General features: G+C 39.7%; 2 protein-coding genes across 2 annotated transcripts; one reads left to right on the top strand and one right to left on the bottom strand.

The window, feature by feature from the left end:
* Nucleotides 1-538: 538 nt before the first annotated feature.
* Nucleotides 539-19,365, bottom strand: npepps (aminopeptidase puromycin sensitive). The gene is made up of 23 exons (XM_010748379.3): nt 18,941-19,365; nt 15,914-15,998; nt 15,624-15,701; nt 15,382-15,503; nt 12,937-13,044; nt 11,223-11,423; nt 10,854-10,950; nt 10,728-10,761; nt 9,986-10,100; nt 9,297-9,461; nt 8,930-9,034; nt 8,773-8,833; nt 8,565-8,674; nt 8,287-8,350; nt 8,059-8,198; nt 6,744-6,878; nt 5,606-5,825; nt 4,991-5,133; nt 4,550-4,606; nt 4,238-4,345; nt 3,685-3,840; nt 3,481-3,528; nt 539-2,753 (listed from the first exon to the last, which is right to left on the bottom strand). The coding sequence occupies exons 1-23, from the start codon at nt 19,241-19,243 to the stop codon at nt 2,607-2,609; spliced, it is 2,802 nt and encodes a 933-aa protein (XP_010746681.3). The 5' UTR covers nt 19,244-19,365; the 3' UTR covers nt 539-2,606.
* A 1,763-nt stretch (nt 19,366-21,128) lies between these two features.
* mrpl45 (mitochondrial ribosomal protein L45) lies at nt 21,129-26,362 on the top strand. Its single transcript, XM_010748378.3, has 8 exons — nt 21,129-21,252; nt 22,137-22,332; nt 23,359-23,476; nt 23,643-23,741; nt 24,732-24,780; nt 24,885-25,034; nt 25,336-25,509; nt 25,895-26,362. The coding sequence occupies exons 1-8, from the start codon at nt 21,190-21,192 to the stop codon at nt 25,991-25,993; spliced, it is 948 nt and encodes a 315-aa protein (XP_010746680.1). The 5' UTR covers nt 21,129-21,189; the 3' UTR covers nt 25,994-26,362.
* Nucleotides 26,363-26,419: the final 57 nt, after the last annotated feature.

Here is a 26,419-nt window from a genome sequence, read left to right as displayed (position 1 = left end):
GTCTGGACAGGGGTACTTGCTACGTTATCCCCATTTTTCTTACATTTACTGACAGCAACCTACTATCTTGTATCAAAATAGCTAAATTGCAACAAATAATAATAAAATAGATTCTGTCACATGGCCCTCTGCAGCAGTGCTCTCCAACCTTTTTTCTATCATGAGTAAACTGACTAACATATTTTATGGATATTTCATAACATAATCAATGCATAAAAATAATAGAACAAAACAACTAATAAAGCACAGTACAATTACCTCAAATAGTGAACGTAATAACTGCAGGAAGTTTGTATCAAAAAATAGATTTGAATGAAATTTTGAGCAGATTTCCTGTGAATACAGCATCAAAGACCTTTCCTGATATTTTTAGGAACTTTTGTTCCAAATAACCAGATTATCAAAACAAATTCCACTTGTACTCTTCACTGCACACGAGCAGAGGGAAACCAGCACAGCAGAACGGTTTGGAGAGACTAGTTTTAGACATTTAGGAGTCATAATAGATCTGAGAAATGTCTTGTAGTGACAGATAATGTATCATCAAGTGTTACTTTATTGGACTGCATATTTACGTTTGCCTCAGCATCGCTCAAGTCAAAGCTCTCCTGCCTGACAGACTTTTCTCTTTTTAAAGTCAGAAGCACAAAGACATCCCGCATGTTGAACTAAATTCAGATTCATTAGAAAAAGACAAGGAAACATTAAACATCTCTGCACAACACAAACTCAAACCGCCTGAAAGTTTTCTACAGACACTTTATGAAACCAAAATGTGAAGACATTTGAATTCTTTTCTCTGTAAATCATCTGTATCGATCTGTAACCAATTTTATTCTCATCAGGTGTAATTCAGCTGTTATATACACATATTAGTCATCAGTTTCAGTGCTGCTTTAACCATTTGTAATCCAATATGATCATCTCCACGTGTGAGATAATACAAAATAAATTACAAATCTGTTTCCAGGCATGCACATTCACACCCCACTCATTAAAATCAACTTGTACTAATTTCACATCATTTGTTTTTATATTCCTTTTTCACTTTAATGAACACCAACCGTAGTTTTAAACAAAATAAAGAAGAAAAACAAAAAGAAAAACAGAAAAAAAAAAAAAACACAACAACAACAAATGTTCCAGGGGGAAAAGAGTCTCGACAACAGGTTGGATGACTAGATCGGTATGTTTTCCAAAAAAAAACCCACATCAAATTGTAAATTCTATATAGATATACTCGTTCAACAAGTCTGCATAATCTGTCACATTAAATACATTTGACGTTATGTGGAAGTCACCTATAATCACCACTTCAGTGTTAAATATTTACTGCAAACAAGTCGACCAATTGTAAGGCTTCCAAGTTTGACAGTGGAGTCAAGTCGATCTGTCCACACAAGTTCGGAGCGGGCCTCGCCGGACTCTCAACCGTTTCCTGATGTTACTTCAGAATGAAAAGGCCCCGAAAAGTAGTGTTGTGATCTTTTTTTTTTTTCCCCTCTCTCTCTCTCTCCTTAGAATATAAGATTATCTCAACATTTAAATAAATCACTGCATCTGATGTCTTATAAAACACACCAATATCTTCATTTCATTAAGGGTGGTAGGTAAAGAAACCGTAGTTTAAATATGCTTGTTGATGATTAACTTTGACAGAGCTTGAGGGGTTTTTTTTGGGGAGGGGGGTAGGGTGGAAACAGATAACCGTGAACTTTTCCATTTAATTCTTTTAAAAAGGAACACCATCCGAAAAAAAATAAAAAATAAGAATAAAAAAAAAAAATGCTTGCGTTATACAGTTTACAACGTAGTACCATGCTAGCGCTGCTCGGCTCATCCTAACCATTTATTAGCAATGGAGAATCAGTGCTGTTGGAAACTACAACACACACTAATGTTATTAGCCCCATTCTGCCCAGGTGCCTTCTGCTTTCACCCAATCACAGCGCCCGAAAGAGAAGGAGGAGGGAGAGGGTTGTAAAGATTAACTTGGGGGGGGGGGGGGGGGGGTTACAATTTGTTTGTACAGAAAACAAACTGAAGTAAACAAAGCAGCAAATGCATTCAAAATCACACTTCATGCATTCAAAATGAGTGGCAGCAAGGAGAAAAAAAAATAAAACAAAAAGGAGAGGAGGGTAGGGATTCACAGTTTTCTCAGCTACGACGCAGAGATGGATGAGGGTGTGCATACGGGGCAGGTGATGTGGAGTGCGTTAGCAGGGTTAGCGATCATTTCAAGGGATGTGGTGTTTCTGCGACTTTGCTGAGCGCCGGTTTTATAACGTTACTTGTTGTCTGGCAGATGAGTCGTCTGCTCGAGGACAGAATGGGGGTAAAACTACATTCCTGGTCTGACTAAAATGGATTTGCGTCGTTAACGTAGAAAGAGTCTCTTTGTGTTTCCAACACTTAAAATTCTTGGCTTTGCCTTCTTGTTTCATACAGTTTCTTTAGAGAAATGAAGCCTGCTGTAAGTACGCTCTGGTCTCCCACTCTGGTCTGTATTGAGGGGGGGGGGGGGCCGAGGCAGCTATGATGCTGGGAGGTCCGCGCTGGAGGGAGGGGGGAAGGGGGCTGGAGGAGACGGCATGGGCGGCGGCTCAGACAGGGGGCGCTTTGCGCTGCAGTAGATACTGCTGGATGTCGTCAGAGTCGCGCTTCAGCCAGGCAGCGTTGAGGAGGATGTTCTCACAGCATTGCTGCACCGTGCGCTCAGCTGCCGGCGCCGGGTGACTCTCAAAGAAGCTCTGCGGAAACAGAATCATGCAGAGAGACCAGTTTAAGAAAGGGTGTCGATCTCTTACACAGATTTCACGGAACTGAAATATTTAAACATCTACTATCATCAACAAGTATCAAAACAAAAAAGGTGTCTGTCCAATTAAGTCCACAGTTTGATTCCTTTGCTGTATGTCATGACCTCCACCTCTCTCCCAACATTTCCTTCCCATCTAGAGTCAAGTCACACATAAAAGGCAGAACCATCCTGATATGAGGTCAACTTGTCCTGGTGCTTTGTTTGCTTCCTGTTAAACCCTTCCCTGTTGCATTCAGTGACGTACTGATATGTAGCAGTGACGTGCAGAGTTAAAAGCAGAGTGAATATAGGATTTAATTCATTAGGTGAACAGAAACATGCCTTTATGAGATGTTAAAGTTGTTTCGTGGGTGAATAAGTGGGCAACTGTTCGCTTGCTATATTGACCACAACTTGGTATGCAGGACCAGTTTTACTGCTGACTGTATGCTGGGAGGTCAATCTGCCCTCTAGTGGTGAAAGTACCTGTTCTTTCCAACAAAATTTAGCTGATTTCAACTTTGAACATTTCAAAATCAGCGCCAAAGAAAATAAGATTAAATTATTAATTTTGAGAATTAGAAACAAATTCAATAAACCTAGAAATAAATGCACCTCCTCCTTTAAAACAACAAAGTGAAACTGCAGAAAACAAAAAGAGAGTAGCTCTCTCTCACCTTCACTTCAGCAGCCATTTTGTCAATGGCAAAACCGTCAACTGAGAGCTGCAAAGACAGGTGAACAAGAAACATGTGAGCAAAACAAATTATACCACAGACACATGTCCAAGTCTGACTCCCTTATAAAAAAATATCAGGACATAAATGATTAAAGTTTCTGCTCATTCACCAAGCAGACAGAGTTTTTTCTTTTCTTTTTACCTTGATAAGCCGTGATATGAGGAAGCCACCCTGGTAGCGGTTGTAAAGCTCCTCCCAGTTGTCCTTGACAAACTTCCAGGCGGCTTTCCGTCCTTGTTTACTGCTTCCTGCCACGCCCCCGATTACTGACACTGTGTCCTGAGGACGGACCTCTTCCTGTCGGAGAAAAGAACCACAGAGAGGTTAACTGTGGTGAGGTTTATTCAGGTCAGCATCTCACCGGCTGAACCAAAATGCAAAAGGTCTGAAACTTGTTCTCTAGTGATGAGTATTTACTGTGCTTTTCTAGTTAAACTGCCTTCATTTCTTCCCTACAGTGTATACACCACAATTTACTATAATCATTAAGCACAGCAGCACTGAAAAATAAAATTAAACTCAAGCTCCAAATGAAAAAGACCTAACAACAGAAACTGTTGGATTTCCTTCTATAAACACATGATTATAAGCATGCTGGTTAAAAATACATCCGCAAAACACACTCGTTTCATTTCCTCACACAGAGAAACAAAACCAACGTTTGGCGACATGCGGTAAATGTGGTCATGTGTACCGAGAGGGCGAAGTTGAGGACTTTCTGGATGAGGTCGGGAGCAGAGATGGCGCCCAGCACTCGCTCGATACGGTTCTTCTCCTCCTGCATGTCGGCTTGTTTGTGGAGCTAAGTGGGCCGGGTGACAGAGACAAACAGATATAAAATAAATAAAAAAATAAAATAATATATAAATACAGTATAAATAATATATTAATGCATTTGGTTTTGTAAAAATTATGTCAAATCACTCAAATATTAATGAAATGTGTTACTGTAATTGTCCCTGATGATCTTCATGTCACAGTCTAACCTGCTAGCTGCAGATCTTACCTTCATCATCGTGTCCAATGTGGCACTGTCTCCATGCTTCAGCACTGTTAAATACACCTGAACAAAAACAGCACAAATACACAGTTAAAATGACTCCTAAGATGTGGATGATGGAAGAAATTAGATTCTGTATGAGCAGTGATTTGGATGTAAACAGATTAACCACCTTCAATACCTCAGCTAAAGCAGCAATATCCTTATTTAGTTTGTACAACACTTCAGTGTACGTTTGTTTTTAACATCAAAGTGCTACAGAGGCAGGACCAAACAACAAATCCAAATTTAGAAAACAAAGAGGTGGTTTGGGTATAAAAAAGTCAGATGTTAAACAGAACACAATTATCTTGTTTTCATCACAAACCACAGAACAAAACATGTTGTGTATGAACTCTGTTGGAGAACACGCTTCAGAGAAATGGGATCTGTTTTTATTTTACTTACTGGGCTCCTGAGGTCTGCAGGCAGGACCTGCTTGCCGTCCACATGGTCCCTGAATCTCCGTCGGGCCTCCTCCAGTGTGGGTTTGTGTCCTGCCTTCCCCAGTTTCCCCAGAACCAGGCCTCTCAACAGAGCGTCCAAGTGACCTGCAGAACGGAAATTGTCATGCTGAAGTTATCGTCTTTCTCCCTGCCACAGCGCTGTGATCGATCAAGGACATCCGACACCTCCCTCAGATGTTAAAAATATACTTCAGAGTCAGATTCACAGTGGGTGCTGAGTTAAAAATGTAATATCTTTATTTGATACCATTTTCTATTTACACAGCCTCAAATGATGGAAGACACATTTAAGTGCTTCTATAGTACTTAATGATGATATACAGCATATACATGTAGACACCCTGATGCATTTTATGGAAAATTATATTGCAAAAACAAATTTTATAGGAAGTTGGTCAGTTTTTAGCGTTTGAAATAAATACATAAAATTATAAAATGATGACAGGCAACAGCTTAAAATACATCAGTTAAATGTTAACAAGGAAAGAAATCTACTCAGGTCTAAATAAGAAGATTTGAACTACACTACGTTTGCTTCTGTCCGTAACCCCCTCACCTTCCCCTGGTTTGCTGTCCCAGCCGAGCTCTAGGCCTATAGGGGTGAAGAGGTCCCGGATGAACTCCTGGATCTCCTCGTGGAAGTCAGTGTGGGAGAGCAGCGAGGACAACACTCCCAGGTTGCAGCTGAGGTCGCTCCACACTGTGTAGTTGGGCTCGTTGACGAATGCCTCCATCAGCTTCAGCACCTCCACCGTGCTAATCATCCCTGCACGAGACTGAAGCCACAAAACAATTACCATCTGTGCTAGCCTTTAGGAATGCCTTTCCTTCTTCTCTCTGATTCTCTAAATTAAACATAGTCCCACATAATAAAAGCTTTGTGCTTTAGCAAAGAATAATTTTTAGGGTGATGATCTGCTGTTCTGAACATGTCAGGTTTATGGTCTCAAACTGAAGGTTTCATAACAGCAGAAAATAGCAGAAAATAGACAAACATCTGCTGGTGAACAAAACACATGTTTTCCTGTAGAGAATTAAAGGAATCAATCTGATCTTTGGTTAGATTTTGATAGGATAATACATTTCCCGAAGTGACTGTCTGACACATCAAGTAATAATTATGTCTAATATTTTCATAGGCAGGTCAAGGTCAGTGTTCCAAGCGATTTCCATGTAAAGAAAACTATGAAGACTATGGAGGTCGCTGTGTGCTGTGTCATGCTGGATGACCTGACTGAAAATGAGAAATATGTTCCTATCACGCAATAGCAATATTTAGCATGACCTGTCACTTCTGTTAAAATATTATTTTTCTAACAACAACAACAACAACAACAACAATAATATAATTGACATATTATTAGGCCAGTATGTGAAGGTTTAACCCTGTATGTGTTTTTGTGGTGTGTGTTTTTTTATTTGTTATCTATGTGTGGCTTTTTTATCTTTCATTTGTGTCTCATCCAGTGTTTTAATTTCTAATACTGATTATCTCTCAGGGAACTCAAAACACACCTCACATTTGTTTATGCTTTGAGAGAGGAGTGGATTTCCTTTTTTATCCTGACAAGCAACTAGACTTTTTAGGGTACCTCAACACTAGTAGCTGATTATATTTTGCGGTAAGGAATAAAACAAAAGGGGGGTGATTGTTGTTGTTTTATTGCCCAGCAGTAGGGCTGTGTGTGACTCACCAGGGAGAAGAGGTCGTTCTGCAGGCCGAGTCGGTCCACAGGCTGCAGGCTGAGGTCCCGGACGCCTGGCAGCAGACTCTCCAGCATGGATGAACTGTACTGGATGCGATAGAAGCCCACAGTGCCGGGGTTGATCTGTAAACAGCAGGGACACAACTGGGTCAGACTGTGGGGAAAAATGCAGTCTTGCCATTTTTACCTCTTAGACTGAGTGCTTTTATTGCTTTTATTCAGAATGGCTTAAAAGTGAGTGAAACAGTGTCATCCTAATGCTAATGCTTGAGGGTTTAGTCAACAATGTCTGATTTAACTGAAGAAACATTAGGAGAGGGACGTGGTCTTTTTAAAATTTCCTTTTTTGCAGATCTGTAGCTCTTAACTGCAGCTGAAAGCCTCAAAATTGAGTTGGTAACAGGAACATAAACAAGTCGTTAAACAGGATCGGAGAAGTGAGGATTCGAGGCATTATTTATAGTTCAGCATCAGCTGTATGCAGCCCAATCCATTTTCATTCCTTTGTTTATTTCCTTCTTCGTTCTGACAGAAACATCAACAGCTGTGCTAATTTGCAAGTTAACACCCACGAGAGATCGAACAAGTCCATTCACATTCTTGCCACATTTCACCAAAATCAAATTTACACTGCAAAATTACCAGAACAAAAAGCTTAAATAATATACTGACTAATCTGTCCCTTCCTTAGTAGACAATGTGAACACACACAAGTGTGGGTGAGGCTGTGAACTTTGTTTCAACTTTGATGCAACGCTTTTTCATGAAAAACGGACGGATGGAAGGAACTTTCATTATGACTCACTATTTCAGCTTAAGACTCTCTACTCTTGAGAAATCATTTAGTTCTACTTGTTTGTGTGTACATGACCTTTTTTGACAATCACAGCCACATGTAAAACCAAACGGGCAGAGCCACATTATGACGGCAGTGTTTAGAAAAGCAAATGAAAGGCGACTGCGCCCTGTAGAAATCCACCCTTTGTGGAAATTATTCAAACCTGCTTCCACTTTGTATGTAATGTCCATTTGTCTAAATACAGTTTGTTCAGCAATGTCACTTGCCACTATCTGGTATGTTTATTCCATTACGGTGGACCTACAAGTTTTAAGTACCACATCTATTCTTGGTACATCCATGCATACTTTCATACAAAATCGCTTTATTTAATCACACTACATGCCAGGTGCTGGACCAGTATTTGGCAGATACCCTGCATTTATGTATCAGACTCAAGAGAGAAAAAGTTAAATCAGTGCGTCCTGGTTGCTGTGGCGACTGTTGAACCACTCAAACACTCACCTTGACCCACTGGTCGGGGGTGACGCCGCTCAGAGTGATGGTCGTCTCGGGTCTGTCCAGCAGAACCTTGAGCTTGGTGCATTTGGAGTCCTCGCTGGTACAAATACTAATAGGGACCATCCAGTTGGGGCAATCCTCACCTGTCCAACAGACATGTGAAGAAGCCAATTAGAAGCCACCACAGCGTTAACCCTGTGTCTGGTGCACTACATGTACATAAACACTCACCATTATGTGGTCCACTGGCACAGAACTTCTTCTGAGATATCTTGAGGATGCGTTCGTCACCTTGCTATAAAATAAACATCATGGGTCAGTGTGTGTGTGACAATCAACAAAACAGAACTGCAAGGAGCCACTAGACATTTTCACTGTTCAGTCACATAAAGCTGATTTACTTGGTCTGGTGAATTCTTAAATCATTCTCTGAACAGTTCAGTCAGTGAACAAAATGATCTGACACTGATTTAATGCACTCAGTACTGTGGGCTGATTCTACAGCTCACCTGTTCTTGGTCCACTACTATTATCGGGAAGCCCATCTGCTTGGTCCACGAGCCCATCACTGCAGCGATGGGTTTTCCACTGGCCTGTTCCAGACAGTCCCATAGATCCTCTGTGGAAGACAGCCAGGAGGTCAGAAAATTATGAATTTGTGAAATCGGTTTGCAAAGCTCTTTCAACTTGAGGAAAATTCCTACTGCATGTTCTTACCTGTCGAAGCATTTTTATGTTGGAACTTCAAAAGATAGGCATTCATTCCTTTCCTAAAGTCCTACAGAGAAAGAATTAAAGGTGAAACTTAATGAGCAAAATATTAAAATGAAAATGACACTACGCTGCGAGCAACGCAGAGTGTTAGACAACCTACCTCGTCTCCTATGTAGTTGTGCAACATGCGGATCACAGATGCTCCTTTGCTGTAGGAGATGGCGTCAAAGATTTCATCTACCTCTGATGGATGGCCAACGTTCACCTGGAAAACATAACAGTCAAAACTCATGTTTTAAGAGTATGAAGGCAACTTTTATACTTAGCCAGTCACACACACAGTAAATAAATAAAAAGATTACATCCAAAATAATCTTAAGAGTATATTCTGACAGCTGTAAAGATGAGACTACGTATCCTGGTGGTGTGATCATAATCACAGTCGCTAAAAGTAAAAACATTCTTCTGAACAGGCTACATGAGCCAGCAGCTTTCAGCTTCATAACATGAATCCCTTCACAGTTCACCTCGATGGGATGGCTGCTGTCAAGCGCGTCCAGCTCCAGAGCGCGGGTATAGTCAGCCGAGACAAACTGAGTCCAGATGTCGTACTCTGGGAAACAGTGGTCCACACACAGATACTCGATCCAGGATGCAAATCCTTCGTTAAGCCAAAGATGGGTCCACCATTCCTGTATGTACACACACACGCGTCAAGATGACTGCGTCTTCAAAGTTTTTCAAAATGTTTCCCTTTCAAAATAAGATCTCCTGCATTACAAACACCAACACTCAGTGATTGTGGGAACACAAACTAATTACAGTACTCTCCAAAGGACAATGGTTAAGTTGTTGAAAAGATATAAAAATATTTATGTTCTACGACAGTCGGATAAAAAAGGAAACTCTTCTCGGATCCGACACAAAACAGGTGATCCTGATACATGGGGGAGGCGATAAATGTCGTCAAAAAAAGCTTAACATTTATATCTCAACAAAGAAGTGTACCTCGACTTTTCTGGGAGTAAATCTGCCTTTTTTGTTGACATTTGTGTATTACACTGTACCACACACTTTGTAAACCGTCTTTCAGTAAGTGTCACATGTTGTTTAAGTGTAATCTAATCTCTCCTCTGCTCACAAACTGCCCATATATAAAGGCTGCCTGAAGCCATTTTTAGTAACAAATAGCTGATGGAGGGTTATGGCTGGTTACCATGGTGACCAAGTTTCCAAACCACTGGTGGGCGAGCTCGTGTCCTACTACCAGTGCCACCCACTGCCTGGAGGATGAGCAGGAGTTCTTCGGGTCAATTAGCAGTGCCGTCTCCCTGGAAAACAACAGAAAATGGAAGTCAGCACAGAGACGGCTGAAGGTCGATGCTTCTTAACACCAGCAGGGTTTTTTTCCCCTCCATCAAACCATCCAGGGGCCACAACAGCTCCTAGGCTGTTTATTGAGAAAACCTGCGTGCAGGTGGCGGTAGAAGGCAGATGAATGCTCGCATGCTAATCAGATGCCATATGAACACCTAACAGATGGCAGCACCAACTAACCACAGAGCAATTAAAAAGCCATCAGTGCTGTCGACCAAAATAACACAACTGCAACAAGGAAGAGAGGGAAAATGTGCTGGTTTCTCAATGACACCTCGAGCTGCACAACTAGGGTCTATGGCTGCAACTAACTATTGTTTTCTACATCAATTACTCAATCAATTATTAACCAGTTTACCAGTTTAAATGGACCATTTTGTCCAATCAACAAACATACCGAACCCAAACATATTGAATTTACAATGATATAAAACAGCAGAAAAATCTTATATTGATCAAACTAGGCAGTGGAAACGCTGCTGCTTGTGTTTACATGGGATGCAGAATCAACACAAAATGAAAGTTCCTAGTAAATTAAAAAGAACATGATGTTTTTAAGTTTAAGAGCGACTAAAGCTTACCTGTATGTAACAAGGCCCCAGTTTTCCATGGCACCTGAACGGGAGGAAGCAGTGTGTGTGTTTGACTTTGAACATTTTCTGTTGAAATGTCTCAAATTACTGAATGTAGAAGTGCCAAGTACTCACCTGCAGCAAAATCAGCAATCGCTATGAGATCAATTTTAGGCAAAGGATAAGGAACACTGAAGTAGTCTTTGTAGAACGGTAAGGTCTTAGTTGCAACCTGCGAAAAAGAAGAACATTTAACTTAATATAAAAAAAATGTTTAAAAATCATTTAAGAATGTACAAATAATTTAATCTCTTTTGTGTCAGGACAAAGTATAAAAATGAGGCAGAAAGGAGCGAGCGGTTACAAACATTCTGGGGTGAATCTATGATCACACAAATGTCTTCTGTGTATTTGTCTACATTCTGTTACATTCTTGACAGTATGTACTCAGTCCACCATGATATGCTGTCTGGATATGTGAAAGTGTTTACGCAACATTCTCACCTCCAGTGCAAATTTCCCTTGTTCCGCCTTCCCAACAGGTGTGTAGACGCGTACCGTTATACCGTCTGATGATTGGCTCTCCACATAGTCATATTCACCGATGACAAAAGCTACAAGGTATGTGGACATAATGGGTGTGGTGGCAAACTTCACTTCCACAAGGTTCTCATCATCTGGATATGGCTTTCGATCGATGACATTCTGGAAAAGACGTTAAATGATTCAGCATGGGAAAGTCATATGTTTGTCATATATTACTGAGGTAACAATGGGTTGGGACATTAGACTAAAATATGACTCATCATCGCTCAAGTGCAAAAGCTTCTGACTCTGTTACCTTCTAATTTTTTCATTTTGGGGCACAGAGTGATGTTATATAACACAAACAGACTTTAAGTCTGAAGCCCCACCAGCAGCTGTTAAAAGCTGAAATATTTATCACACACCACAAGTTGATATCTGGGATCTTATAATAATTTTAAATTATTAAATTCCTAGGCAATCTTGCAGTTTCAGTGCACTAAAGACAAAGTTGAATCCAAAACTGTAAAATATCACAAGCGTGTGATAACCGCACCTGAGGGAGCAAAGATATCAAAGAATATCAGCAGACATGTTGAATTTTTTACTCCCCAATATCAGCACCTCAAAAATGCAGTATCAGTTGAACTCTAGGGGATCATTTTCAGCAATGGATTAATCCACGTTTGGTGCTCTAGTGAATATTTGGGGCAGTCAAAATAAACATGTTAATGGTAATGAAGGAACACTGATGTATTTTTAATAGTGCTTTGATACACACAGTACTTCATCGCACATCATCTTTTTGGCCAGCAGGTATCTTACAGTAGATATCTTTTACCATCTGTACCAGCGTGTAAACCCTCATGTTAACACCAAATATCCACTGAACAGCATCTGTACGCATACACAGTCAAGCTAAATGCAGTATTGTGGCACATTGAGACTTTAAAGAGGTCACAGATCTGCAATGGAAATAAATTTCAGCAGGTATGTGGACACAAAAGGTCAAGAGTGAGACTGAAAACAATGTAGAGGTCTTAATCCGGCTGGCCTAACTAAACACTTTATTCACTTCAGCCATGCAATTTGCAATTTTTCTGCAGTAATTATTATGTCTCTATAATCATGTATAGTATTATCTCAAGTTAATATCTATAATATTTGGTCATTTCTTCTCCATCAAATTTTGCTGTTCCGTCTTGTGGAAGAGTTGTAAAAACTGACACAACAGGACTGGACATGAAAACACACATCATTCAATAAAGACTGACAGACTGTATTCATATTTAGTCATTAGAAAGAGACAAATTTAGCTTCATCGTCACCACCCAGATGAACTGTGTTAGCCTGGAGTGGTGATGTGGTTAGAAATAATCTAAGCCAGATGATGTTTTCTGATGCAATTTAGCTGCAAACGCCTTCAGAGTCTGTACGACGAACACAACACATGCTTCTTCTTTCAATGACAACTCTCATTGTACGTGTACAGGAGTTACATTTCACATGTAGTTAACATAACATTAGCCGGAGCCAGAATATGTAGTGACTGTCTGCCCTCTGTTATGTAAGCTACAAAGAGGGAAGAGAAAGGAGGGAAACGACACACACACACATAGAAGAAACTTGGCAGCTGAAGTGACTCAGGCAGTCTGGAGGTTCTCTGAGGGAGGAGCGAACTTATGACACGTACCATATTTGACAAGGCTACCCGGTCCTTGGGAACTATCAGAGCGATGTCAAAGGTGGCTTTGATAGCTGGCTCATCCCAACAGGGGAAAGCTCTGCGAGCATCCGTGGCCTGGAGTGGGAACACAGAGAGAGAGGGAGAGGGGACACAAACTGAGACTGTGTTGGGATGCAAGCTGAGGTGGACCGCATCTTGAAATGCATCTTAAATGAGTCTCCACCTGCTGTTATCATGTTTTTATCATCTGTGGTACACCGTGACTACACACACTCAGGCATACAGTAAGGGTACAGGAGGCTGTTTGCATATAACTACCCAGAAAATTTTAAACTTTAATTTAGAAGAAAACGTTTAAAACAAGAATGATAAAGACATGCCAGTGCTATGCAAGGATAAAATAGACATAAAGAATTAGATGGAAGAAAGCAACCACCTCATTTATAAACTCTTTGGGGAGAAATTATTTGGGTGGCAACACCAAAAGATTTCTGGAAACTTAACGTTCACACAGTCTGTCAATTTGCTGTGTAAGCAGCCCCAGGCTCCTTCCCTTCAGTGCAGGAGCAAGCAGCACTACAGTGAAGTGTTTTTATCTGTGCCAGGTAAGCCGTTTACGAACCGATACACTGAAAGCATCAAATTTAGCTGTGGCATTTGCAGCATTTCCTTTAGCTGCCTTCAGCTAAATAGCCTTGAAACATAGGCGCAGATGCTTTTTTGCAACTGGGCTTCTGAAACAGCTACCATTAAAAGGCTCGCTCATTAACAGGAGTCACTGCAAGTCATTACAGCTTCTATCGGTTTTATTTGTCCAAGTTTACACAGTCTGCTTTTATCTGCTATGATTTTAACAATGTAAGAAAGCAACTAAATAAAATATACTCTGAATAAGATTACTTATTATTCGAGGAGGGAAAATGTATCCCATAACTTACTTTGTGTGTTGATCGTAGATTGTTCTTTACTTTGTCTCAGTATGAAACCGTCACACCTTTACAAAAGTCACATTTGGGGTGATGGGGCTACCTCAGACAATTTCTAAAAACTAACAGCGTCACACAGCGATCGACAAGCATGTAATTATGAACGCATTAAAGCAGGCTGTCTTTGACCTTCCCTTTCAAATTCTCATTTTCTTTTCTTCACACAACTTCTGTCACTTTTTGTGTGCACAACCAAGTGCAACACTTTGAATGCCTTTGAGAAGAGACTGTGCCATTATCCATATTTGAATAATTATCACATCTCTATGACAGCAGGCTTTTCACCTCACCTCGTGTGCTCATTTGAAGCAGCTGCGATCACTTTAACCTTTAGACACAACACTTCATGCCATTTCATCTCAGGTATACGTCTGTTTATAGGCCAGTGTCAGCTGAACTGAGCCGGATTTCATGGTAATACTGGATTTTAGGTATTTTTGCATCAATGAGAAGTTGTCAGTTGATCTGACAGGTATTTATTTAGATATTTCCACACCTTGTATCATCTATAAACACAAAAACCAGCACAGAGATCCCCATATCTGACTTGCCACAGACTTTTTGATGATGCAACCCTCACGTTTGTGTGTGTGGCAATTATGAATACACACTGGCTTGTGCATCCTCAGTGGCTTCAGTGTCTTGTCCAAGGACACCTCGTTATGTGGACAGTGGGAGGTGGGGGGGATCAATTTTCCAAGTAGACAATTCGCTCTAGCTTCTGAGCCACTGCTGCCCTGCCAGGAGCCATACATTCAGCATAAAAGCTCAGTAACTCCATAATGTTATAGGCTATTTGAGGTGATTACCTGGAACTTGAACTGTAACTCCAACAAGAATATCCTGTTTTTTTTTTGTTTTTTTTTACAAAAGTAAAAAAATCTGTTAGGCCACTACATGAGAGCAGCTAAGAAGTCCAACTGTATATCTTCAATTGAAAGTTTTGTTTCAATTACCCGATAAAAACGGATACAGCGGAAGAAGACGGACGGAAGTTTTGTTTTTGTTTCAATTTGACGCTCACACTCTCTCTGCTGCACTTATGCCTCTCTCTCTGGTATCAAGTCATCTGTGTGCTGGGAGGACACATGGAGATCATGCCTAAACCAAAACCTATGTGATTTGTGAACGTGCATGCAATCACACAGCAGCTATGTACCATGCAGGTGACAGCTTCTGGTGAAAGCCCTCCCCCCAGTTAGTGTCCAGCCTAGACTGACCTAGTTTTGGCTCAACTTTTCCAGAAACATAAATCAACACGCAGTGGCATTTTCAAAACACAAGTATAAATAGAATGAAAATTCGAGATATTGCCTCATGTTTTGGACATTTCTGGTTTACCAACAAGAGTCACATGACCACCATCACTCCCTCCTATGTCGCAACACAGGCAAGTAGAGCATTAAGCAACACACTCAACTTTCTCAAAAGAAAACATCCCATTTCCCTGAGGCCAACAACTTACCTCAAACTGTGTGACAGCAGCATAGCGGATCTCTCCAGCAGAGGTTGTATATTTACTTCTGTAGAATCCTTTCATTTTATCGTTCAGCTCCCCAACAAAGTCTATCTTCAACGTGCCAGAGCCTGAGGAGGCGTGTACAGAGAGAGTTGCACTGGTCATTCAGCCACGTCCGAACAGGAAATCTGTTATTCTTCAACAGCAATTATGGTAGAATAATGTTTAAAAGTGAAGTCCCTACATACCTTTCTGTAGAGCGCTGGGAAATGACAGGGTGACTTTCTCATCCTCATTCTGATAGTTGAATCCTGTAGCATTAATTTCTAAAAAAAAAGAAAAAAAAGAGAGAAAACAAAGGAGGGTTAGCAGAATGTACAATACTTCTTTCTTCTGTATCACAAATTTAAAATCAGCTGTAAGCCAAAACTTGTGATGAGGAGAGATCAAACGTCGTATCTACAAACTACATTTTCATTTATGACAATGTCATAAAAAACAAAAAAGGGGGAAAAAGCTGACACAGTCTGACACTCACCTTCTCCTCCCTGTGGCACAAAGGACGCTGTGATGATGTCGATGTCAGCACAGTTCATCACAATCTGATGTGTGGCTTGTGTAACCTGTAAACATAAAGTGGCATAACTTATACTTTGATAACCTCTGCTGTGCCATATTTTTTAAATACCTATGTGTTTAGTAAAGATGAGGTTTAAACAACTCTCGGATGAAACCAGCACTTGGACTTGACAATAAGTATGTAAAAGAAGCCAGAGTTTTGTTTGTGTTTTGTTTGGCTAGAGCAAATGAAAGTCTGATGGTAAATTCAAACCTGGGTCGGATAGCTGAGACTGGAATGAATCTTCTTACTTTGAGTTAAACTAGTCACAGATAAAGAACCAGTGGTATAAAAATATTAACAAGGGATGCAAACTATGAGGCCTCTGATAGTGCAGGTGACTACTTAACTTATTGAGGGCAAAACACAGTAGCACACTTGGATGCCATGCAGTTTTCAAAGAGGGCAGTAATAGTGACATTCACGGTTTGTGGCACTGCCGGTTGGACGCTGCTGTTGTTTGAGACACTTGGGGGCTGACACAGCGGTAGAGAGACAGTAATTCTAAAACATGCCAGGCAAATGGCAAAGTGCCACGTTACTTTAGTTTCTTCCGGTCTATTGTATTTTACCCAGGCTTTGTTCAGACTGCAAGTAAACAGGGCATTACTAAAGCAAACTGTGGTAGAGAGAGAGAAAAGAAAAACTTTCAGTAGGACTCAACTTGGACTTGCTGAAATGTGGATTTGCAATTACCGCCGGCAAACATTTAAATGATTAACACATGGACAGAATGTTTGAATATATTCAAAGCAAGTTTGAATGTTTTATGAATATAGTTTGTATAAATATGCTTCAATATGTCTCGGTTTAACAGCTTTTTCAGCATATATTCCTCATGCTAGGTGTCATTTTAATACGAGAAAAACTTTGTTGTGTCATTTTAAGAAACATGCCAACTTCTCAAATGATTTACATACTTGTTTTATGATTTGCAAACTGTACATTTTTGGGTTTTGGACTGTAAAAAACCCTGTTTTGACTGTTTATCATTTGCTTTACAGCTATCTGCTTTGTAGTTGTGTCGTTTTACTCATGTTCTATGGGGTCTGAATGTACCACTATTAGTTTATCTGCTGTTGTTCATTCATGTCCAATTATCTCATATATATAGTATTTAGTTTATTACCCACTTTACAAACTCTAAAAAAACTCTTCTATAAACCTAAATTGCACTATGTACAGTCAATTGCTGTAGACTAACTGTTTACAAACTGTTTTCACTCTATACATCCTATATTTTTGAGATATATTATTTATACTTTCCATTCTATTTATACTGACTGTTTATATTTTAGATTTCCATATTTTTCTTTAGATCTTTTTAACTTAATATATATTTTTTATATTTCATATTTTATAATTCATGTTTATTGCTGTTTGCACCAGGGATTGGGAGAAACACTATTCAATTTGGTGTATGTCCTGTACATATAGCAGCAATTGACAATAAAGTTTGACTTGACTACGTGTATTTATATCAGACAGCTAACGTGTACAAAATATATTTATCTCAAAAGAAAGAGATAGAGAAGATTGCTTTGTATCTGTAGACCGTGGGCAAGTGGGTGGAAAAAAAAATGTGTTGTCTGTCATGTGTGTTGAGTGAATGTTTACAAGCTCAGTACATGCACAGGTGTTAGGCAACAGAGCCGACAGGTGTCTGTGACCACACAATGGAGCACTTTACACCCTGCAAAAGCCAAATTATATATCCCTGAAATGAAAATCACGTGAGCTGCCATTGTGTGTTTTATGCATCTATCTACACCTGTTTGAGCGACAAGCCTTAGTGAACACAACTCATTCACTATTAAGTCAACTAAAAGCTGACTAACGTTAACAAACGCAGTATGCATGACTCACACCTGATCATGTTGTAGTCTCCTGTTCATGTCTCTCTGCAGTTTTTTTTCCTATTTTATTTCATTTATACCTTGCGGTTATTATTGATATCATGGTCACTTACTTTTGTAATATTATTTATATGATAGTCACAACTTTTGCAATAATATTATTATGTGTATCATTTCTTTGCAATATTTCTTACACTATGGTCACTTTACACTACAATACTCTTTATATACCATGCCACTTTTATTTGAAGGTTGATTGTTTTTCATGTTTATTGTGTGGGTTATAGATATTTCTGTCTGTTTATTGTGTTTTTTCTTCTAATTCTGTAGTGCATGCTGCTGTAACAAGTATATTTCCCCGTGGTGGGATGAATAAAGTGTATCTAATCTAATCTAACTCTACCTGAGAGGCTGTTTAAAGATTAGTTTAACCTTAAATAAAGCTGCTCTAAATATAAGCAGATTCACTCAGCACATATCAGAGGACAGTTTATAGGTGTTTATATATATAAAGTCTAACTTTATATAGTCAATGAGTGAGCGAGGCAGAGGGTGGGAGGGAGCCAAATGATGTTGCCGTGATTTAGCAAACACTGGTGAGCGTTAGCTCGCCGCTACTGGGCTGGAGGATAACATAAGTGATCAATATCGGATTAACCTATAGTGACTGATAATAATGCACCGCTGCTGTTACAAGAGGTTAACGTAGCTGGCACACACACACACACACACACACACACACACACATTAAGCGCATTGCCTGTTAGCGCTGTTAGCAGGCTAATGTGACGCTAAGCTAACATGAGAGTGCAAGTCTCTGTGCGAGCTAGCTTCAATTAGCTTGCGACTATTACAGGAAATCTCCACTCCGTGAGTCTCCCTCGGCCAGTGTGAGCCCAGCTCAGAGGCGGGTTAGCTGCTCAGCAGCTGCCAGATACTCGCTAACACGAGCTAACACCTGCTACAGCCGCTGGGGCTAGCGGCTAACCGTAGCTGCTGGTTAGCTGGTCAGATTACATAACAAGATCCGCGCCATGCACACACACAAATCCATCCGCCTGTGTAGACAGACGCCCTGGTGTACACGTACCTCCACCAGCGCCTCCAGCTTGCCCTCGAAAGTGAAGTCGATCAGGTCGGGCTTCAGACACAAGCCGTAGTTGACGGGGTAAACGTCAGTTGGTAGCCGTACGAAGGGCCTCCTTTCGGGCATGGTTCCTCTATTTTGGCCGGCTGCGCTAACGAAAACCGTGCGGTGTGTGACTCTAGTTAAAGCTCTCAGTCTTATGAGTACGGAGCTGACCAGGACGGGCCTCGGCAGCGAGGATGGACAGACGGCAGTGAGTCTGTGTGCGAATGACAGCGGAACCCTGCGGCCCAGGAACAGCAACATCAACTGGAAAGCCCTCTCAGCACTGCCAGCTACAGTTCACTCCTCGTACACAGCCCAAACAACTCGAGTTAAGCAGCGTCGACCGACAGCCCCGCGACGTCATCACGTTTCAGCGTACGTGCCAAACGTGCGGATGCGCGTATACGGCGCCCCTTTAAAAGCCACTGTAGCGTTCCCGTTACAACAAAGTAACTAAGTATTCACTGGAACATTCTACAGTTCCTGTATATAGAGAGTATACAGAGTCAATATGTTTATTTCTCTTGTGTATATTTTAGAGACAGAACCATATGTTCAGTTCAGTTCAGTTCAGTTCAGAGCTTTATTGTCCCTCCAGGGGAAATTTGATTTGCAGTGACAATGCAACTTACACAACAAACAATAAATAGACAAACAGTGACATAGAACAATGACGCAAAGTAAAGCAACCAAAACTTGATATGTTCACACAATTCAGGTCTGCACTTAAAACCCACCTGTTTAAAAGTCTTTTCCATCTGATTCAATTGCATTGTCCTATTTTAACCCGTTTTTAATGTTGTATTCTTGTAATTTGATATACTTTTATGGTTCTTTTTGTTTGTTGCTGTTATTTGCTGTCTACTCTCATTTATTGTAAGGTGTCCTTGGGTGACAGAAAGGCACCTAAGAAATAAAATGTATTATTATTATTATTATGTTCTTCCTCCTTAGAGTTTATTCTATTCTATTTATACTGTTGTCACCGATTTTTACCTCATGCCTTCAGAGATCAATAAAGTACTCTATCTATCTATCTATCTATCTATCTATCTATCTATCTATCTATCTATCTATCTATCTATCTATCTATCTATCCATCCAATGTGTATATATATAATCATATGTTAAAATGAACCTGAGATAGATCTGAATTTAAATATGTGGAGAGAAATTAAACATTTGTAGAAAAATTATTATCTATAATTATCTATTTAATATCTGAAGTTAGAATAGCTGAAGGCGACATTGAAATGGCAGTTACTGAATGAAATTGAAGTGTCAATTTTAGCCGTTTCTGCATAAAGTTTAAGTATCAGTTGAAGTAAAAGTAAAGAGGAAGAGGAAATGCTAAAACAAATTGCTCTATGTATAAACTGAAGGATGATATCAGTTGAAGTGAAATGACAGGGAGCTGAAGCTATCAAAGTATGAGTGATACATTGAGCAGAAAGGGTCCAGTTAAAGAGGTGAAGTGCTAAACCAAATGGAAGTGTCAGCTGAATTGAAACATTGAAAACGGTTGGAGTAAGTATTCTGGGAGTAAGAAGAGCTGAAGAGGATTTTGGTGAAGATGTGAGACCTGAAAGGGTTTGAAGTGTGAAATGGAGTTAAGTAGTTAAGTTTCAGCAGACACTGAAAGGAGTTGAAATGTCAGTTGACATAAAACTGTGGAATGCAAATGCAAGCAAGAGCAGATATAAATAAATAAACCGAATAAATAGGTGTGCTACCTGCAGATATTAAAATGTTTTTAGATAGCTACTGAAGGAAGTGGAAGTGAAGAATATTTAGTTAGCGTAAGCAGTGAATGAAGATGAAGTGTCAGTTTAAGTTGAATGAAGTAATACACTGAGTAAAAAAGATCGGTTGAAGGAGGAGTGTTGCAGCTGAAGTCTGAGTACTGGAAACTGGTGGAGTGTTCATTAACAACGAGAGTTTAGAGAGTTAGATGAAGATAACTTTGTTGTTGTTGTTGTTGTTGTTCAAAGGGTTTGAAGTGTCAACACCTGAGGTGAATACACCTGAAATAATTAAATCAAACATACAAGTAAAAGAAATAATTTGAGAATAAACACAGATAAGAGGGAAAAGAGGGGAATTGCAGATCTGCCTCTCTGTCTTCTATCTTGGACTTTTGATCTCATTTCATTGAAAGTTTTATTTTGAAAGAGGAAGCCGGAAGTGTTCTGTCAAACGGCAGCAAGATGGCGATGCCCATGAGGAGGACGCTGGCGGCTCTGCACAGAGCCACATGCAGCACGTTGAAGGTGCGGAGACATTTAATAACACGTTATTGTTTTACACGCAGATAGTCAACATGTTGGAGAAGCAGCTCGCCTGTTTTGTTCCTTCTGGCCGAGTTATAGCTGCACAGAGTCCTTCCGAGGCTAGCTGACGTTAGCTGACTGTGAGGACATTAACCTGAAAGGAGGTCAAAAAATGACATGTACTGAATTAAGATTATGATATTATGAATAAGGTAACATTGTGACTTGTTATCACTTCATTTTTAACTAACTTTAACAGTCAGATGATCTCGTCCTTAAGAGTTTAGTGAGTTTTGGTTGTGTACTGGTCCGCATTGTGTTGACAAGTGTCTCTAATATTTTGTCCACACCAGATAGATAGATAGATAGATAGATAGATAGATAGATAGATAGATACTTTTTTGATCCCGAGGGAAATTCAAGCATCCAGTAGAAGCATGAGACACATTAAACACACATTAGTCATACGTTCAAATTAACCTATGAGATAAATCTGGATTTAAATTAAACCTGACGAAATTAAGCTTGTAAAGAAATTAAACCTGTGCTTAATATGTATAGAGAAATTAGACCTGTGCAAAGAAATTAAACGCGAGGGCCAAAATATTCATAACACCTCTTAATGTGATGTACAACTCCAAGAAGCACTCAGATGTTCTACTTGAGTAAAAGGAGCAAGTATTATTTATTTATTTTTATTTAACCAGGAAAGGTCCCATTGAGATTATAAAAACTCTTCCTGGCCAAGACAGGCATCAGCACAAACTAAGAACAAGAAAATTAAAACAGATACAAAACAAAACCACCAACCACAATGACGTTAATAATAAACACAAAGTAAAATTGTTACAAAAACTCTTTTATGTGTGTTCTCCTTTTCTCAGAGTGGTGAAGCGTCTCTGGATGTTCGGCATCCTGTCCCACTTTTCCTGCCAGTCCGGACCAAGAAGCGGTACTTCATCCCTCCAGCAGTGGGGTTGAAAGAAAAGAAGAGAGGGAACACGGAGGCCAAAGCCCAAGCAGCAGGCATTGTCTTCAGACAGCAGTACATTGAGAGGCCTATCAACATTGCCTGCACTGGTAATGACAGGCATACATGAAGCTATTGATTGAGCATTGATTTATATATTCTGTTTGAATTACTGAGAACTATCTGGCATGTGAGTTGAAAGGTTCACTGTTTTGAAGGAGGCCAAGTGTTTGGCTTCAAGTGTGGAGAGAAGATTTACCACTTAAAAACGTATAGTTTTTTGTTAAAGGGAACATTTACCAGATTTGATATGAATGTCCAAGCAGTGCTGATCAAAAAGGTAGTCAACTGAAGCAATACTGTTACAAGAATCTTTAAAGAAGAACCCTTGAATAAGGAAGACTGGATTCAAAGTATCAAAGTTTAAGTTGAATTTATTATTCTTGTACAAGAAGGAGTGTTTAACAGTGCAACACACAAAAGGGGTTACAGAGAAAAGGCTCCCTGAGGAGCTCTATCAGTAGGTTCTTATACATTTTTTAAAAACCTCCCCACTGATACAGATAACATCACAACATTCCTTTAGTTGGTTTACTGCTCAGGAATAAGCACTATATTTTATATCCACATGGTACTCCTCTAGCCTGTCTCGCCTGTCCTTGTACTACTGATTTATATTTGTCTCTCCCTGCCAGTCTCAGTAAATCAGAGGCCAACTAAGGGAGGTATGCAAGACATGTAAAAGACAGGACACACACACTATCTATATGAATATATATATATATATGAATATATAAAACATCTGCACCCCAGTATAATCCTAATTTTTATAACAAATACATTTCTCAGTGTGTGCTATATTGAAGAAGAAAGCTACCTTCCGAGTTGAAACAGCCCGTAGTTCTTCCTTGACACAAACTACATCACTGTATGTTTCAAATGACAGCACTAGTGCCAGAAGAACATATTTTGCAGATATTTCTCAATAAATATATAGCATGCATTGATCTAATGGAGTGTGAAGCCATACCTCATCTTTCAAACTGCATTTGTGCATTGAAACTATTACCTTGTAATATCTGTCCTGGTTGGAGTGTGCATACTGATTGATGAGTCCTGTCTGCTGTCTTAACCAGCGGGAATCTTCGACCCTTACATCCCCCCAGAGGGCGACGCTCGTCTTTCCACTCTGTCTAAAGAAGGCCTGAAACAACGAACTGAGCAGATAAAACAGAGCGCCGCCTCACAGCTGGCGTAAGAGTTTTTCTAACTCCTCATGTTGTTCCTGTACTGATGCTTTTCTTGTCAAACACATCTGGCACTGGAGTGGCTGCGTCCTTATTACAGCCGTTTTATTGAATTAGATCCAAATGTGAGAAAGCTGAATATGTTTTTTTGTGTGTGTGTGTGTTTCCAACAGGATTCGTAAAATCAAAGAACACGACTCTCATTTCACGTCGAAGAATTTTGCAGAGCAAGCTCAAGAAATCTTTATTGAAGCTCACAATGCCCTGACACAGTAAGAAAATGAACTCATGTCTCTCACCTCACTCAGCAAGCTGACACAGCTCATCACAGCCTCTCAGTTGGGAGAAGCTGAACATTACAGTGAGACATTTGTTATAGAAGTGAGGGATAGACACGTGCTGCCTTCAGCTCATCTGCAAAGTGAGGAAAACACTAAAATATGGAAATATCCTTTGCATTGCTAATAAACTAAGCTAAGAAAAAAAATAGCTGGTTCTTAGAATAGATCTCATACCTTGCAGAGCTAATGTAGATTTATGTTGTCCCTTTATTGTAATCAGTCTAATTCTTTACAAGAGCCAGAGTTCAGCTGTTTTAACAACCTTTTTATGACTCACAGAAGACTCTTCTGATGCATATTTTTAAGTCATTGTGAAATATTGAGCAAACAAAAAAATCATAGTTATAAAATTTATTTAGATAATCTGCAACATTTGTAACATTTCAATAGCTTATTAGTTGTTCTTTTTTATATAACACCACTGTGGTTAAGTTTTGATAAGGTTTAGGCACAAAAACGTCTTATTTGTTCTTGATTCTTCATATATACTCTACTAGTTAATACTCTGTTACAAAAATCTGTAAATTCTGTATGCAGACAATCCAAATAAAATATTCTGACAATAATAAAGACAAGCTTTAAAGTAACAAACTTAAATTCAGATACACGTAACAAGATTTTACTGGAGTTTTTAATCGTATCTCATGGTCTACTTCAGTGGCTGGAGTCTGCTCAGTCTAACTAAAATGTAAGCAAACTGGTTAAACTCCATCTCCTGATGAAGACTGTGGGATGTGGTTGATCTCCCCAGACCTTTTAATAATAATAAATAGATTATTTATTTTTCCTTTTTATTTCCGTTCTGAATAAAAAACAAACTTGTAAAATTGACAGATCTGTTGTGCACTCTACAATAATAAAAAAAAAATCAGTTGCATGAGATTTAGAAATAAAAATCAAAATACGCTCTTTGTTTTGCAGGTTCAACAAGGAGAAACTTCACTCATTGGTGACAGAAAGGTGTTATCCTGTAAGTTCTTCTAAATGTTAGTGAAGTTGTTCACTTATTCAGTTTCATCAAGTCCCAATTGATCGTGTTTAACTCATCCCATCTCTCCTCTGTCATGTATTCAGGAGATGACGAGGGGAAACCGATACAAGACAATCCACTGGAGGTTTATAGAGTCCCTAGAGCCGCCCAAAGTGGTCCACGCCCGCTGCCCTGATATGGTCTCCAAAGGTAACCTGTACGGCCAGGTGACGGTCCGCATGCACTCCAAACAGGTACAACTCATATGTTCATGGACTGTAGTCAACTAAAGTCTAGTAATGATGTCAGTATGATCATTAATAAAGCTACTGTTGTAATGTTTCTTACCGGTGTAAACGTTTAAATGACATCCCAGTAGCCAGTAGTTTGTACAGGTTTAAACATTTTTAGTGTGATACATTGCACACAGTTAATTGCAGGGGTGATACAAATTCAAGAGCAGTTCTTTTGGGATTTGCATTTGGTTTTAAAACCAAGACTACAATCAGGATTTAGATGACTGAATGAACATTCTTTCACCTGCTTGTCCTGCAGACTCTGGCCATCTATGACCGCTTCGGGAGGCTGATGCTGGGCAGCGAGGAGCAGCCGAAGGACGTCTTAGAGTATCTGGTCATAGAACGACACCTTGTCAACCCCTACAGCCAATGGAGGTTACACGGAAAAATAGTGCCGTCCTGGGCACCTGCCAAAGACCCAATTATTAAGGTGACCCTCTACTCTGCAATGTCTTTTTTATATCTTTTAGTAAGAAAAAGTCAGAGGTCCACATGAAAAAGGTCACTGGAGTATGTTTTAGTGTTTCATGCTTTTCAGTATAATTCCAAAATATCTGGGATAGCATTTATAGTGGTACAAAACAATGAGGGAATGCAGCAGTCAGCCACACTAACTTGTTTTTCAGTGCTTTACCGATCTTTCAAATATCACAAACTGATTTTCCCATCTTGGACCTGAAGGTTGATCCCATCATAACAAATGTATGCAATAGAGGACACTTGTGATATTTGTAATGTGTTTTAATTTAAATATATTTTATTCAAATTTGACTCTGATTACTAATAATACTCATCTGCTCTTGTTTCTCTCTCAGACTGTCATGATTCCTGGTCCAGAGCTGAAGCCAGGACAAGAGTTTGATGCCCTCAACTATCAAGTTCCCAAACCAGAGGCAGTACAATGGAACAAATAGGCCACCAGGCGGCGCTGCTCTTTTCATCAAACCACAGTAGGACATTATCAGCAGTCATGTGCCAAATACTGTTTAAGATTTGGCTGTGGCTGGTTAGTTTGTCCACTTTGGCAGGAAACCTTGGTCTCTAAATGTTGTTGGCTGTTGAAATGGTGAAAGCAGCAGGTGAGTTTTAGGATGAACAAACCACTGTGTCCTGCAGCCAATAAAGCTGCTGCTATCCCTGCAACAAATTATCACACAACAGTCTGGAATAATAACAGCTTTTATCATGACTCAAATTTGTTTCACACATTTCCATGTTTTTTTTCATGAGACTAACTTAATATGTACACGTAATAAAAAATAAAATGTACAGATCCCCACAAATGGTATGGTTTATTTCTCTGGTGAAAATGCTGCATGTTGACCTCAGGAAATACAAAA

Source organism: Larimichthys crocea, chromosome X (assembly GCF_000972845.2).
Source record: "Larimichthys crocea isolate SSNF chromosome X, L_crocea_2.0, whole genome shotgun sequence".
Classification (NCBI taxonomy): Eukaryota; Metazoa; Chordata; class Actinopteri; family Sciaenidae; genus Larimichthys; species Larimichthys crocea.
This window is presented reverse-complemented; position numbering and strand designations above follow the sequence as displayed.